This window comes from Polistes dominula, unplaced genomic scaffold (genome assembly GCF_049000335.1).
Source record: "Polistes dominula isolate Pdom_NZ unplaced genomic scaffold, Pdom_raw_medaka contig_77, whole genome shotgun sequence".
In the NCBI taxonomy this organism is placed as follows: Eukaryota; Metazoa; Arthropoda; class Insecta; order Hymenoptera; family Vespidae; genus Polistes; species Polistes dominula.
Window position 1 is genome coordinate 3909606 of NW_028301152.1, and position 16034 is coordinate 3925639.

At 29.4% G+C, this 16034-nt stretch overlaps 1 protein-coding gene across 1 annotated transcript in view; it reads right to left on the reverse strand.

Moving 5' to 3' along the window:
- MESR3 (misexpression suppressor of ras 3) overlaps positions 1–12987 on the reverse strand; it is a 39416-nt gene extending 26429 nt beyond the window's left edge. The window contains exon 1 of the mRNA XM_015316498.2: positions 12574–12987. Coding sequence (XP_015171984.1) covers positions 12574–12579 — 6 coding nt within the window. The 5' untranslated portion in view covers positions 12580–12987. The remainder of the gene's footprint in view (positions 1–12573) is intronic.
- Positions 12988–16034: the final 3047 nt, after the last annotated feature.

Consider the following 16034-nt stretch of genomic DNA (forward strand, 5'->3'; position numbering starts at 1 on the left):
TTTTTCATTATGCTTTAGAATAATGAAATTTTTCATATGTTCACATAGATACTAGGATTTTCGATTGTCGGAACGTTTTTTCAACATTAAACTCTTACCGTTATTTAATAAAAATGGTATAACTTATTCTTATATATAATCAGTTAAATGTTCGATACTTGACAAGAGTTATATTTAGTTACAATTGAATGCAAATAATAGTCAATTAGTTATTGGCCTAAAAAATAAATAAAACCATTTTTTAATAAGAACAAAGTAATATTTCTAATTTTAATTGTCGTAAAGTTGAATGAAGAAAAATAACAATATTAGATGCAGATAGTTAATTAAAAATTTATAAGGTGTCACTTGACTAATTGTAGTACATTTATTGTTAGTGTTAAATTGTATAGTGTCTTTTTCTTTCACTCTCTCTCTCTCTTTCTTTCTCTGTCTCTTTCTCCTTCTTTTTTTTTTGATATCTAAAGTAAAAAGTATTTACATATGCGATATATTGAAGCATTTAGTGAAACGATCGCATAATTTCCCTTATCAGGAGAAAAGCGTGATAAGAAATAACTAGTTTTCTGTAAGTTATGTATACCATGTCAAGTTTAATAACTAAATAATTATTTATAATACGAATAAAATATGATTTATCCATCCCACAAACACATGAATTTTTTCTCAATGAATTAGAATATTTAAATTCTCGAGAATAAAAAGATAAGAAGTGTGATCCTAATAATAGAACAGATTTAATTAACTTTCTAAAGGGTACTCTCTAAAGCTTCACAATAGAATATTTCCGATTACGGGCTACTTTTTGGATGTTAAAAAAGTGTTTTCGAAGATTCATAGGAAGTCGTGTGTGGCGAATACGTTTTAAACAGAAAGGAAAAAGAATAGACGAGCTTTGGGGTCTGTTTGATACGAACAATGCGTTCACCATTGTATCCCGGAAACGAATATGTTAAACTTAGGAAGAATGAAACGAAGAAGAAAAATTAGACAAATTTTTTTGAGGACATAGAAAGTATCTTACGCCTCGTTCTGAACAAATTTATGACATCAAATTTAGCATAGTATCGAAAAAAATAGTGTCTGAATTTAGGCAAGTATAATGAGCCAATAACGATGCACAGGCACGATCGAGAATAGAAAGAGATAGAGAAAGAAAGATAAACAAAAATTTCGAAAAGAATTTCAAATCTTGAATTTCACTTTGCAAGAATAAAAGCAAAAAACATAAAATGTAGGCTATCGAGATAAGAGCTGAACCTCTTTTTGCGTCGTTATTTTCTATTATTTAACGAAGAAGAAAATAAAAATAGTGAAGAAACCAGTAACGAAAGCATCAAAAGTATCGTATTTATTTTTTTTTTTTTATATTTCTAATGCGAGCTAACATATGTGAAAATTTGATATACGAATGTCAATTAATATTAGGAACGAAACGTCGTTAGCTTTTTATTGTGAATAAATATACATTTTGTAACAAATAAAAAATATTGTCTCTTTAACAATACTACGTCAATCGATAGTACAATGAAAATTTTATAATGTAACCGAGTATAATAGTTGATTATTCAAATTAACAAATTATCATAATTTGTAAATTTAATTAATACCTTTAGGTAAATGATGACATTTTTTATGCAATCGTCACATTGATAATTAAAGAAATTTGGTATACATCTCAACGGTAAAGAGTCATGAGCTTTCGACGTTCCAATTCTGTTTGAAGAGAAGTAGCAATCGATATTACTTACCGATATCTCGATCGTTTTCCCTTTGCGGTCTACATTGGCAGATTAATTCTCTGATTCGTAGCATTCTGAATCGTAGTTTGATTTTTATTTATCTCTTTTCATCCGACCGCAGAAAGAGGTACTGAAGAACCGGTTTAATTTTGTGTCAATTAATTTCAGTATACTGCAAGGAGAGGGGAATTTCTATGGACAATACTTTGCCAATGGGTACTCGTCCGGTGCTCCTGCAACTCGTCTCGTTTTCTTCTTTTTCTTCTTTTTCTTTTTGTTCTTCTTCTTCTTCTTCTTCTTTACGTTCCCTCGCTTCTTGCTTTTCTTTTCGCTGAGTTACGAGTGTACCTCGAAACGAACGAGATGAATAAGAGAAACGGATGTGTGATGCTCGTAAAAAAGTACAGCCGACAACAGTAAGCGAGAAAAATAATATTATCTAACCAACAACTTCGCACATTCTAAAAGTTCTTCTCACACTCGAATTTTCTCTCATCATAATATTAAATTTCATTTCAATAGAGATCCCTAAAAGCTGGACGACGCGATTAATAGAGAAACAATATATCTAAAGTACGTTATATTTTCCAATATTCTATGGTTTTCCTATTAAAAAGAGGAACGCTAGGTGGATTGAACTACGTATAAAGGAATCTCCAATAATTACTAGCGTCCTCCTGCTGCTGCTACCGAGACATGTATTCCAATAACGTTGAACATCGTTTATGCGCAGCTGGAAATCAGTGCGAACGCAAAGTCAAACAGATGAAGTGAAATACGGGATGAGATTCGTTAAAAGGTAGGGCGTCGTCAATGCTTTTTGATTTCGATGAAAGCAAAGAAAGTGAGATGCCTTTGCGGTACGATAAATAGTCAAAGAAATGAATGGTTTTACTGGAAAACCAACTAGTGCTTTTCTTTCAGACTACACATGCCCAGAATAATGGGCCAGTCCATGGTTAAAGTAATGTAAAGGTATGATTTGCCTTCGTTTCATCTTCTTTCATAAATACTCTTTCGTTTGTTGTTTTACATCAATCAATTTGTTATAGAATTTATATAAAATACTAATTAGTCAAAGGCTCAGTCACGTTGGATCATCATTCTTATGTGCCTAAAATAAACACGTTTCTATTTCTACTATATTGGATTAATAATTCTGAGCCGATCACTAAAGTCAAACAACGTGGGTATGGTTAGTAACATGGATAATTCGTCCGGAAAAATAAAAACAAAAGCCGTGTGTTGTTGACTCCAAAAACACGGTAAAAAGACACGTGACCTTTTTGGTAGTATTGAATAGAGTGAGAAAGTATTAGTAGAGAAATGACTCGAACTCATAAAAAAGAGAGTAATAAGACAATAAAAGACACGAATTACGATCTTTTAAATAATTAAATAATATTCTATTTATTTCAACAAAATATTACAGTTATTTTTACATCATACCTCAGTTCTTTGACAAATAAGTAAAACAAAATTCGATTATTGTCTCTAAAATGTTATTTAATTTGATTTAACTAAAAGTTATGTAAGATTACAAATAAACAAAAAATATCATTTTTAATGAAATTGATTTGATTAAAGAAATGTTTAAAAAAAAATTGAAAGAAAATTCATCAAAAGAGTGTCTATTGATAAAATAAGAAAGGGAAAATTAGAAAAAAAGTTTTTCTAAGATTTTTGATAGCAGTCAAATGAGGTGTAATTCGAGGTGTGACTTAATCGATGGCCAGCTTTAATCGAGCCCCAGTTAATTACGATCGAAGTCGCGGGCAGCTCGTCGAGCCCGGGACTGGGTTCGCACCCCGTCGATTCGTTCATCGATTTCTTGGGAGAGGTAGGGAAAACGGAAGCGTATTCTTCCGTATATATCGAAAGAAAGTCTGTTCATAATTAGTGGCATCTTTAGAAAACTGTAATTCATTTTTGATTAAATTTTGTAATAATTTCTGCCTAAAATCCATGTCGTTTATCTTTATCACTCATGATTTTATGACGTAAACCTCTTATCGATGAAAATTGAAGGCATTTCTGATGATTAACGAACCAAGTATACGTGTAAAATTGCAAAAATTATTTATAAGTGAGTAATTCAAAGATTAAAACGATTAATAGTATTTTTAGAATTTTGAACAATTTTATTATCAAAGCACTTAATTGATACTGAACTTTTTATATTCATAATAAATTTCATTGACAATTAAGCTTAATATTAGTAAATGAAAACAATTTCTACTACCGTTCAATAATAAATGATACGACAATGTAGATATAACTTGATGAATTTTCTCTACATTTTGTCTTGTCAAATTGATCGATTTGATAAATGAGCGCTCAAAATATAAGTTTCCGTTATAAATAAATAGTTTATTACTATATAAACTATCACTTAATTTATAATTCAATCTAAAAAATAAGAAATACTTACTTTATAATACGAATTCCTATAATAAAATATTATATATCGTTTTACGTGCAACCAATACTTAATAAATATTTGTAATACAACAAACTTGTATTATTAAGTATCATTAATAAGAAATATAATTTATCATTATTACCAGTTAGATTAAATATTTGGATGTGTTAGATAAAAGTCGACGATATTACTTTGAAACGAGGATTAAATATTTACCGAGCGACCATTTTCACTATAATAAGCGCATTAACCCGTAAACGTTGCTCCATTCTCTTCTATCGAAAAACCTTCGAACTCAATTGATCTCCGTCAATGTATGAAAGCTTTAGACCTTTCGAGAAGAAAGAAAGAAGGAACGAGACACAAAGACACAGACAAAGACACACACATCGATCTCTCGCAGCAATATTCTCGTAGTCTTCGTAATTTCCGCGTGAATCTCGAACGGATGAAAATGGAAGCGCACCAATATCGAACGGCGAGATATTTATCTTCCTTTATCCCCGTCGATCGAGAAAGAGTTTTATCAGCTGACCAATCAAATTTTAAAAGTCTACGATTTTTTCGACATGTTATAAGTATTGTATCTACTTCTTTCTGTTGATCTAATCTGACACGTATTCATTTGGTTATTTTTAATATTTTGCAATGTCTTTAGATAAAAATGAAAGAAAACCCACGCACATCGTATTCTATAATATATTTATAAATTTCTGATTATATTTTTTCTTTATTTTTTACCTATTGTCTCAAAGTATTAGTGTTTTATTCTTGACGAAGCAAAACTTTTTTCAGAGAAATAGAAAGATAAAAAAATGTAGCTTATTGTATTGTGATAAATAACGGTCACTTGAATTATTCCTTACTAACAGGTTTTAGAGATCAATTATTTTCTCTTTATTATGCTTCTAGTTTATTGATTAATAATAATTTTCAAGAAAATGAAATGTGTTATTTCGTTATTATTGAATTTAATGTTACAGCACCTGTTCTATCATCATCACAGATCGCTCAGAAATGCGATTGATTTTTATTTTAATCCTTCTTTTTACATATTAGTTATCTTATTAATTTGATATTTTTAATGTAGATATTAGATTTACAATCAGGTAACTATCATTTATATATTTATATCTATCCTACATTCCATTTTATATTGCCTATTAAATCATTTTTATCTATGATCACGATGCCGTTTGTACATTCTTCTTCTTTGTTATATTGAATCTTGGTTAACAATAGTTGTATCTTTTTCTCTATATTATATATACACACCTCTCTCTTTATTTTTTTTTAATTACTGTTTTTTTATGCGATCTCAAAAAAGATCAATATTTTTCTTCCCGTCTCAGACAGAGAGGCGTATTTGAAGCGGTAAGAAGTGAGTGGAAAAAGGGCAAGAAGGGTGAAGAGAAATGAGACGAGAATGAGGAGGAAGAAGCAGTCACCAAGGAAGAAAAAGAGGGAGAAAGAGAAAGAGAAGAAGCAGAAGAAGAAGAAGAAAAAAAACGTATCGGTCAATGAACTTGAGGCCCCCAGGGCCTCGGGTGGCCCTTGGTCGTTCTTTCTTTTTTTTCCCCTCTCTTTTCTCTCTCATTTACTTTTTTCTTTTCTTCATCGTCTCTCTTTCTTACTCGTATCTCTTAGCGGCAAATTTTTGCATAGTGGCACCTGAATTCGACAGGACTGTTCTTTCTCACGCTGTACCTTGTCTTCAGGTCCCTTGAACCATTCTCAGAAAAAAAAAAAGAAAAAAAAAAACAAACAAGAAAACATGACGGTTCATAAGATATAAAAATAAAACAACATATCGGTGTTTTCGTATAATTTAGATTACACTATCAATATCGTTACGTTTACTGTTGTGATAAAAAGAATTTATTAGACCAAATAATCACAATTTGAAAGCCTTGAAATTTGTCTGTTTGGTTTTACTATTAAATCATATTACATTATTAATAATTGAACTTCATTTACCTATCGGCGACTTCGAAGATTAGATTTGATGATATCCATTGCATTATATTACCTTATTTATTTTTACGATAATAATTATATTATTTAGATTGTTCTATCTGTCGAAAAGTGTTATTTAATTTTTAAAAATGTGATATTAATTTCAGTAAATAAATATTTCTTAATTTAAATAAATATTTATCTTGTTATAAAATTTTGATGTTTATAAACTTTCTCTTAAACAATAATCAATTAAATTCTTTAATAATAAACGTTTCATTTATTCGTAAAGAGTGCATATATACACCTCGAAATCAGAGAGATCTCATTGTTATTGTTCATTACTAAAATCAACAATCGAATCAAATCAACGTATCATGAATTCGTATAAATGCATTCTATTTGTATATAAATCAAAAGGAAATACGAAGTGCCGTATGGTAATTGTTATTCTTGTCAATGAAGGCAAGACTTTTCTGATTTCGTAAAAATTCCATCGTATAAAGTATATATTTACTAGTGGTTATGGCAGTGGACTGATAATGAGTCAGAAAGTTTGCAAAATTTGATTTTACATTTCAATTATTTATATTATCAAATAAATTCTAAAATGAATATTTTCATTTTTTCAATTTTTTTAACTCTAATTGCCGGCACATATATATTCAACTAACTTTCGAAATGGCCCAGATATCATTTCCGCATACCTTGACACCAATCGGTAAAGCAATTATTCCCTTATTTTCGGCTTAACGTTTATCACCGATTTGATCTAATTTGTGGTTTACCATCGACCCGCATGCTTTCTCTTTCGAAAGATACAAGCTGTATATACAGTATACTTGTTTATTCTTTACGTGTGAATTATCCTAAATGTGTGTCACCATAAGATTTTTCATTTTTGTAAGATAAAAAAATGACATGCTACTTCGATGAAAAATATTTCATATATAATAATAAAATTGAACTAATCGATCGAATCAAAATAAAATAACAATCTCGTTATGGCTACGCTAATTATGCCACTCCATGCATGATCCTTCCGAGTACGTGAGATTTGTTAGAAAGTCGTAGGCGTGAATTAGAAATCGTTGAACGTTAAAAGATCATTAATTAAGCATCATTTTGGTCAATTATTAACTAAAAAACTTATTATGAGAATTCGATGGAAGTAAACAAATTTATATATATAGTATATATAGTTCATATTTTTTCCTTAATACCTAATTGTAAGATGTACGTATTTATTAACTTACAATATTTTATTATTGTACATCTTTCGAGATCTTATTTCTAAAGTTATTTTAATATCATTTATAGAATGTCATTGATTACAGACGCTATCAAAGTTATATCTGACGATATAAAGATTTCATATTCTTAAATATCGAGTAACATTTTTAGAAATTATAGTATTTTAAACGTTTATATATATTAAATTATTATTATGACAAATATCTATCTTACTCGAATCGATTATAATCGAGTATTATTTCATATATACACCAGCCAATTTACGTCCAAAATTTGTCACCCAATCTTATCAATTAATAAATATCTGAAAATATCAAAAAAACATATTATAAGCTTCGTCAATATTAGTATTACGCTATGACGTATATTCCGCGAAGCTTGTTTGCTCATCGCATCAGCAAGATGATATCACTGTGTCTTAAAGTTGAGATGAATGATCGTCGCGCCTCTGTTTGTTAAGCGTTCATTTCCATCTTACGTCCTATCTTTTATCAACAAAACAACGTTTTTACTATATAACTAATAAAAATGTATATTATAGTATTCGTATATAACGTATAGAGTACTTTTTATTGTAATTTTCAAGCTTGATCATTTTCAATAAATTTTATTGCATGTCGATCGTAACGAAATCAAACAATACTGAAAAAAAAATCAATTTTTCTTTTACTTATAATTAGCCAAGAATAAACTTCGACGAAGCGTGGATTTGATCACGTTATTTATGCTTTTCCTTATTGTTAGCTTGCAAACGAATAGACAATAATTACTATCATTATCTTCATTGTTCGTTAAAAAAAATGTACCATCGTTTTCCTTACTAAATCGTTTCCTAGGAAATAGCGACAAATCTCGACTACAACGTTAATCTGCGCAGTTCCTGTTTGAAATAACGTTTGTTACATGGTTATATTCTTTAATATAGAAACAAGTATGGAAATCAAAAACGTGCGTTATGATCCACGATGATGATAATATACATCATTAAAGAGAATTCATATTTAATGCGATAAGATCATTCAAGAGTTATTTTTTTCTTTTTTCAAAGCATATTCACAAAATTAAAAGTTTTTCCGTGAATTTTTTTTTTTATTCTATGAAAATAACAAATCTAAATTTTTGGATTTTTTGTGGTGCTTTATCATTATTACACTGTTAATTAATTGAAAATAAATTTATACAAAAAGTTTTATATTTTTTCTTTTTTTTTTTTATAAATATTTGCCTATAATTTGATGTTTCTAGAAAATTTCCCAGTTACTTATGTAAATGATTTCCCCTGTTTTATTGATCCATAATCTAATGATCCAATTCGAAAAATTCGAGTAAATTTGTTTTTAATATGGTCAATATATCGACACGAATTAGACTTATATATATAAAATTAAATTAAAATTTGTCAAAATCATTCACGCTCAATGAAAATTTTCTACCGCTTTTCTATGTTTTTTATTTTATAAAAAATTTGTAATTTTGTACCTTTCACTATAAATTAAATTCTTTTTAATATCTAATGATGTAAAAAATAACGTATAAGAATTTTAGCATAACGAGTTTTATAGTTGCTTTTCTTTTTTTTTTTTATGAAAGTTAGAAAAATCGTGTTTCGAGAAAAACGCATTCATAGTTAATATTAAATGAAATGAAAACTCATTTATAATTCCAAGAAAGAACAAATTATTTATCGAAGAAAGTAAGAAAAAAGAGAAAAAGAACGGAAAAAAATTTGCAAACAAACCAATTTAGTTCCGCTCATGCTTGCGCATGGTGGTATTGCATATACGTGACACACTAATCCAATTTCCATATGTGCCGTGCGTATATACAACTTATCAGAATCGTGGTTTCGCGTGTTTATTCCTTTTATTCTTTATAGTTCTTTCCTTCGTATTTTCGCCCCTCTCTCATATCTCTATCCTGACTGCTTAACTGTGACTATATACACAATAATATATGTGAATGTTTCCCTGAAATCAAAATTCCTCGATTATATCATTCGTCCAAAGCTTCGAACATTTCTTCATGCGATCTATAAGATACAATAAATCTATTCTTTGAAAAACGTTGATGAAATGATAATAAATTTTGTATATTGATGATTAAAAAAGCAGCATTGATTTTATTATTCTTATTATTATTAATAATCAAATAAAATAGATTTTTTTCAACATGAATAAAATAATTTTTATGGAAAATTATATATCAAAAATACGTTTATTTTGAACGATACAGTTTTGTAAGACTTTGAGCCCTTTATCTTGTTAACGATGTCGTAAGAACAATAAAATGTGTATTGATGAACTTATAAATAGGTGTATTTGTGGATAAAAATTTGAAACGTTCGGTGACTTGAAACCGGTCACTTTATTGTATACAAATTCGCCAGGTAAGAACGGATAGGTATTTCCATATTCGGTTCGATTGACTCTCGTGAGAATCGACCGAGAGAATTAATTATCACTTGAAGAATGCCATAAGTTCGTACTTACTTACGTGTTTCAAGCAATCGAGCAAGTAATTTAATACTACGATAGAACTTGGTACAATCGTGAAATCGGGAGTCGATGTAACAGAAAAAAATAAATGTTTCTTTTATATCCCGTGTATCCCGTGGTTAGGTTCTCTCTCTCACCCTGTCTCTCTCTCTCTCCCTCTCCTTTTACTTTTATTTCTTTCTTTCGATTGGCTGACCTCGTCACTTTTTCACCAAACACTCATAATTACGAGAGACGAATTGCTTTTGTAATAATCCGACGCGCAATGACAGATCATGTTCCAGATTGTTTAACGACTCTTGGCTTAATACGATTCCTGTCGAACTATTTTTTTCCTACTGTCAGATAGTAGAGAAAAAAGAAAACAAATATGTCGATCGCTTTTAGTTACGAAATTCTCGTGGTAACCGTTCCGCGTTGGAAATGATTACTGCGTTATTGCGATAAACAAAAAGTAAACGGCAGATATGGAAAAGATCCGAGAAAAATTGTAAATATATATTAGGAAAGAATTTTCTTACTTTTTACCTGCAACTTTCATTGCAACAATTTGAAAATTGTTTGATAATAATGGATTTTTGAATTTCATTATAATAATTATGGATGTCCAAAGAAGCTCGCGAAAAGTATCGTAATGTGAGAAGCTTTGAGAATAAGGAACACTTTGCACGAGAGTGCCATAGCACGAGGAAGTGTACTTTCCACGGAAAACTTTCTTTGGATCGTTCGCACGGGCTATTCAGGATATCCGTTTTCTCGCGTGTGGGAATAAAAAAAAACAAAAATTAGAAAATCAGGTGATCATAGAAATAAAAGAAAAATATATAAAAGAAAAGAGAGATAGAAAGAAATAAAGAAACAGAAAGATAATTTCAAGAAAGTCCTTTGTATGTAAGTATTACAAATTATCGTTTAAAGTACACTCTAATCAAGATGATTATTTCGGTCTAGGGAATTTGAAGAAGATGACTAAACGAAAGAGAAGAAAATTGAAATGCATTCTCTTTCCTTTTCTTTTCAATGATTCTCTTTATATTTGTTGTTGTGCATGCGACACGTGCGAGTATTTACATATCGACACACTCGGATGACGTTATTTTACCGGTAAAATGAACTCTTTGTAATTCTCATTAGTAAAGAGTAAACGAATATGCAAATTCTAGTGTTTATCATGAGCTTGATGAAGCAGAAATCTTCGATTTTCAGTGAACGAGAATGTCGAAGTTTCGATAACTCGGTCCAACAAAATGGCAAGACTAATTCGAAGTAAGAACCTCTTTCACTTGCAAATGTTCTTGCGAATATTTCGTACAATTGATATAGAAGAAGTTTTCCTTTATATAAATTGTATAATGGAAACGGAGACTATCTCAAACTTCTCTTCAAAAGTAACTCTGTCTGTCTGTCTGTCTGTCTGTCTGTCTCAGTATCTGTCTCTCTCTCTTCCTCTCTCTCTCTCTCTAAATAACTTTATCTTCGATTTTCTTCTTCGTCGTTTCAAATGCTAGTCCTTTTCATGTCTGTTATTGTGGCATTTAGTTTGCATTATCAATACCCTCGCAATACTCTCAACAAAGAAATTAATTCAAAATAATAAGCAAATCTATTGATAATCAAATCGTTAAAAGTTCTCATGAGATTTTAGATATAAATACATTATATATATTTTATGATTATCTTACGTTCATCCTGATCGCTCAAAGAATATATGTAGTTTATCTACGATAATTTGTAAAAGGCTAATTTTAATCAAATAATTATAGCAATAGAAAGTAAGGTTAATGTTTTTAAATAAACTTATCATATATTTTATTTGATCTATATTTGATTTTATTTTTATTTGTAAATTTCTATAGAAATTCTGAAATAACATAAGAAAAACATTAGAATTATTAACGAATTAGTTATATATTACGTAGTCGTCTCGTTACGATTTCACACAATATTTTTCCTCCGAGGAAATAGCATGTGATTTGTATAAGTGTGTCGTGAGACATACGCACGCTAGATTCCTTAAAATGAACGAGTCTCGTCTTATATCTCGGAATGTTTTTTCTTCTACTAAAAGCCTGCAAGAATTGTACCTTGGAAATGATCTCGTCCGGTTGCTTTTGAAATGTGTGCCTTCCTTTTTGCGGCTTTTTCTTTTCTTATAAATTCATTTCCTTTCTTTTTTTTTTTTTTTAAATAAATTCAATATAAATATTATTACTCGATTAATATTCACTTATCTCTTCATTTTTTATTACTATAATTAACGATATTGTTTCTGTTTTCAAGAAATTTATAATAATTGTTAATAATAATCGGAAGAAAATATTTATATGTATAAATAGAATAATATATACATTGCTTTTACATATTATATTACAGTATATCTATTGGAATATCTTTATTTAGAGATATATAAATTTTCTTTTGAAAAATGTTGTTGTATTAAAATTGTATAGAAAATTGTTAATAACTTAACGAAATATGAAATATAATTTCTTTGAAAAGAAAACTTTCATCGTAATAAAACAAATTAAAGTTAAATATTGTCTAGAGGCTTTTTTTCCGGGTGCTGAAAAAGCATTAGAAATTTTTTATGAGGATAATTAAAATGGAAAAAACATGACAATCTTCTTCTTAAAAGAATCACACAGGCATACGTCATATTCTAAATACGAAAGAGGAAACAAAATAAGATAATTGAAATACTCACGTTCATAATCCAGCCGCAAAATTCCTGGGACGTTTGACTCGTGACAGGTATAATTATAAAAGAAACAAAAAAAAGAAACCAAAAAACAAAAATTAATGCCGTCTATCGCGCATCATAATCGAAACTGCAATTAAAACACTTAGGCTCGGCACTGATACTCTTGTTGTTGTTGTTGTCTTTGTTATTGTTGATTTTCTTATTTTGAATGAAATGGTGTCACATACATATGTATACGCGAGATAATTCGTAAAAATTTGGAAGGATGAATTTTTTTGTAGTCGTTGAGAAAATAAATCCTTAATAAAATGTCGAGTTAAATGAATAGTTAAAAAAATAAAAGAGACGATTATTATGAAGGAAAAGTGAGACAAGAAAACGAAACGAACCGTCACTTACGAAGGATGACCATCGACTGAAGCGCCCCACGAAACGTTAACTTGCTTAGCCAAGCCTCCCGCGCTCGGTTACGCTTCGAAATTCAAAACGCGCACACTCCAATGAGAATTCGAGAAGAATACTACCATATTACTCAACCTCCATGGGGATGTATCTATATGTTATCTCAACAACAAAATTCGACCAATTCTTTTTCAAATCTTATTTTTTTCTTTCATACGAAATCAAAGAATATTGAAGATATTCTATGCGATATTCAATTATATATCAAAATTATTTATACTGTATGATAATCAATATTTTTTTAAATTGAATATTGCATATTCTAAAGCTTCAAGAAAATAAATAGTATTTATACAATATATCCGTAATCTGAAAATAATTATTGAAACAGTATAAATAATTCAATCCGCTAAGATTATACTAAGTATACCATACGAAATATAAGTAATGAATATCATATTGATATTTTTCTATATTCAATATTAATCTTGATAAATATTTACTCATTGTTTATTTTTATCTTATAACGTTTCTTTTCATAATTTCATATAAAAACAAATTTGTTAGATCTTCATAGTTGAATACTCAATCGAATAATTTATCACTAAAAAGTAGCAAGCCATTACCGACCGCAGTTCGAATCGAGGGTGATTTCTATTTCTTTTTTTCTTTCTTTCCTTTCTTCCTTCCTTCCTTCCTTCCTTCTTTCCTTTCTTGCTTTCTTCCTTGTTTCTTTCCTTTGTAGAAGAGAAATGAAAGAAACATGAATGGAACTAACGAGAGGATAAGAGTTATCCCGGTGGAAGCTTTTGTTTACTAGGCGTAATGAAAGAAAGGACGGTAATATGTCTTTTTGTCGGTGTATTCGCATATTTGCATTTTACATGCTGTGACTGCAACTCGATGGACGGGAATGTCGCTACAAACTTATTATGTCCTTTTTTACCAATGATTTATATGAAAAATTTGTTCATGAATATTGTCTAATGCTTGTCCGAATCGTTATAGAAATTTCCCTCGTTTTCCTTTACGCTTATCTACATTTATACTATTTTTTATTTTATTTTATTTATTTATTTTTTTAAGATAAGACATCGTGGTCACAGATAAAATAGTTAAATTGACCTTTTGGTACCGATTTTTATTGATTATTATTTATAACTCATTCGAATTATTTCGAAATATTTTGAATTTGGTAGACATTTAAAAAGAATCCGAAGAAGAGACATTCGCCAGAGGGAAGATACGAATAGAGCTACTCTTACAGATTACGAGAACGTTGCTTTCTCATCCATAATATTGGAACTTTACGAGATTGTCATAATTGAATTTTGTTTACCACTCCCTACGATGGCTTATGAAAATTTGGAGATAGATAGAAGGTATAGTATCATATTCTTATAGTATACGATCTACGTATCTGCAACGAAAAATTGAATAAATAAACGAATTTAAATGATAATTTCTATATAATAGTAAAAAAAAACGATTATTATAGTATTTAATAACTTGATTATAATAAAATTATAAAGTATTTGCATTGAAAAGAAGCAAATGAGACTTTCGTTATATTGGTAATGTTGTTCATAGGAAAAAATTGTGTTTAAGTATTTACCAACAATGTAGACTTGATCGAGCATCATTAATAACAAAATATCAACTTTCCCATATCGGGTTCATCGGCGATAGATACATGCCAAGCAAAATTAATAACTCGCTTCAAATAGTTCCGCCGACGTACCACGAAAATCAATTAGATAACTGTATCAACTGAAAGTTTCGAACTTACAAACGAATTACAATGCTTTAAAGAGGATAGAGATAATTGATCAATGCTAAGGGCGATAGATTGATATGAACTGTCTATCTTATATCTGTTTACTTTATATGACTTTTAATTTCACCGTAGGTTATTTTTTAAGTGGAGAAAAATTTCCGATCTAACGTTAGAAAAATTTATTATCAGATGTTTCGAGTGACGTATTCCTGATACTTACTTGGAAAATTTATGATGAAGGAAATACGAGAATTCCCGGTAGATCGTGGTACCCGGAAGCAAACTGGAATGAGATAGAAAGAGAGAAGGGAGGAGAAAAGGAGGTAGGAGTTTGGTCCGTTGCCGTTGGCAGATGCACGAAGAATTTCTCACAGCATCGCGGCCCAGTTTTACATAACTCTATAGCATTATCCGCGTAAATGTAACACGATTCCACGTAAACTTATGTTAGTCGTACTTTTGACGGACATTGAAGAACGCATAGCGACCGAGAAAGTTGTACGCAAATTTCTGTTTATCTTGCAAATCTTTCGTTCTAAGGAAATTGAACGGTTGCATAAAATGATGAGAAGTAATGCATTTCTCCTTATTATTGCATACTTACTGTATTCAAGGGCATACAGTTGTAGTATATCTTATAATCTCAATATTAATCTTGGTATACAATAGAATAATAAAATTTTATTGCTTACTTTGTTATTATCTTATTTTCCTTACCTACACATATTGACGATTATATTCGAATTAAATAAAGATAAGTTACTTTATTTATTAATTGCTTATTTTAATTTTTGAAATGATCCTACATATGTATATTTAATTTATTTATACAATATGTTCTAATGGATTTGTTTTCAGTACGGATTGGAAAACATGACATTTTTAAATTGATATACCTTTACAAAAATGGAATTATACATAATGTATAATTGTTCTATGCTTAGGCCATAGCGTTGTGATTGTTGTATCATGAATGATATGTATATGATGCCTCTTAGTAAGTGGTCATTGTACCGTGATCTCACAAATAGGTCCGCCATTCTTAAATGTGCAGAACAAATTTTTTACTTTGATAAAAGGTTCAAATTAATCTCAGATCAACATTTTGTCTTTCAATTTCAATTGGAAATTCTTTGTTGAAGTTTTAATATATAAAGGATTTTCATTTATTAATAGTATAATTTATGTTAACATTCATTACCAAAATATTGTACATTTCAATAAACTTCTTAGATTTAAATTTAATAGAAATATATTTTTGATCGAAATATGTTACTATAATAAC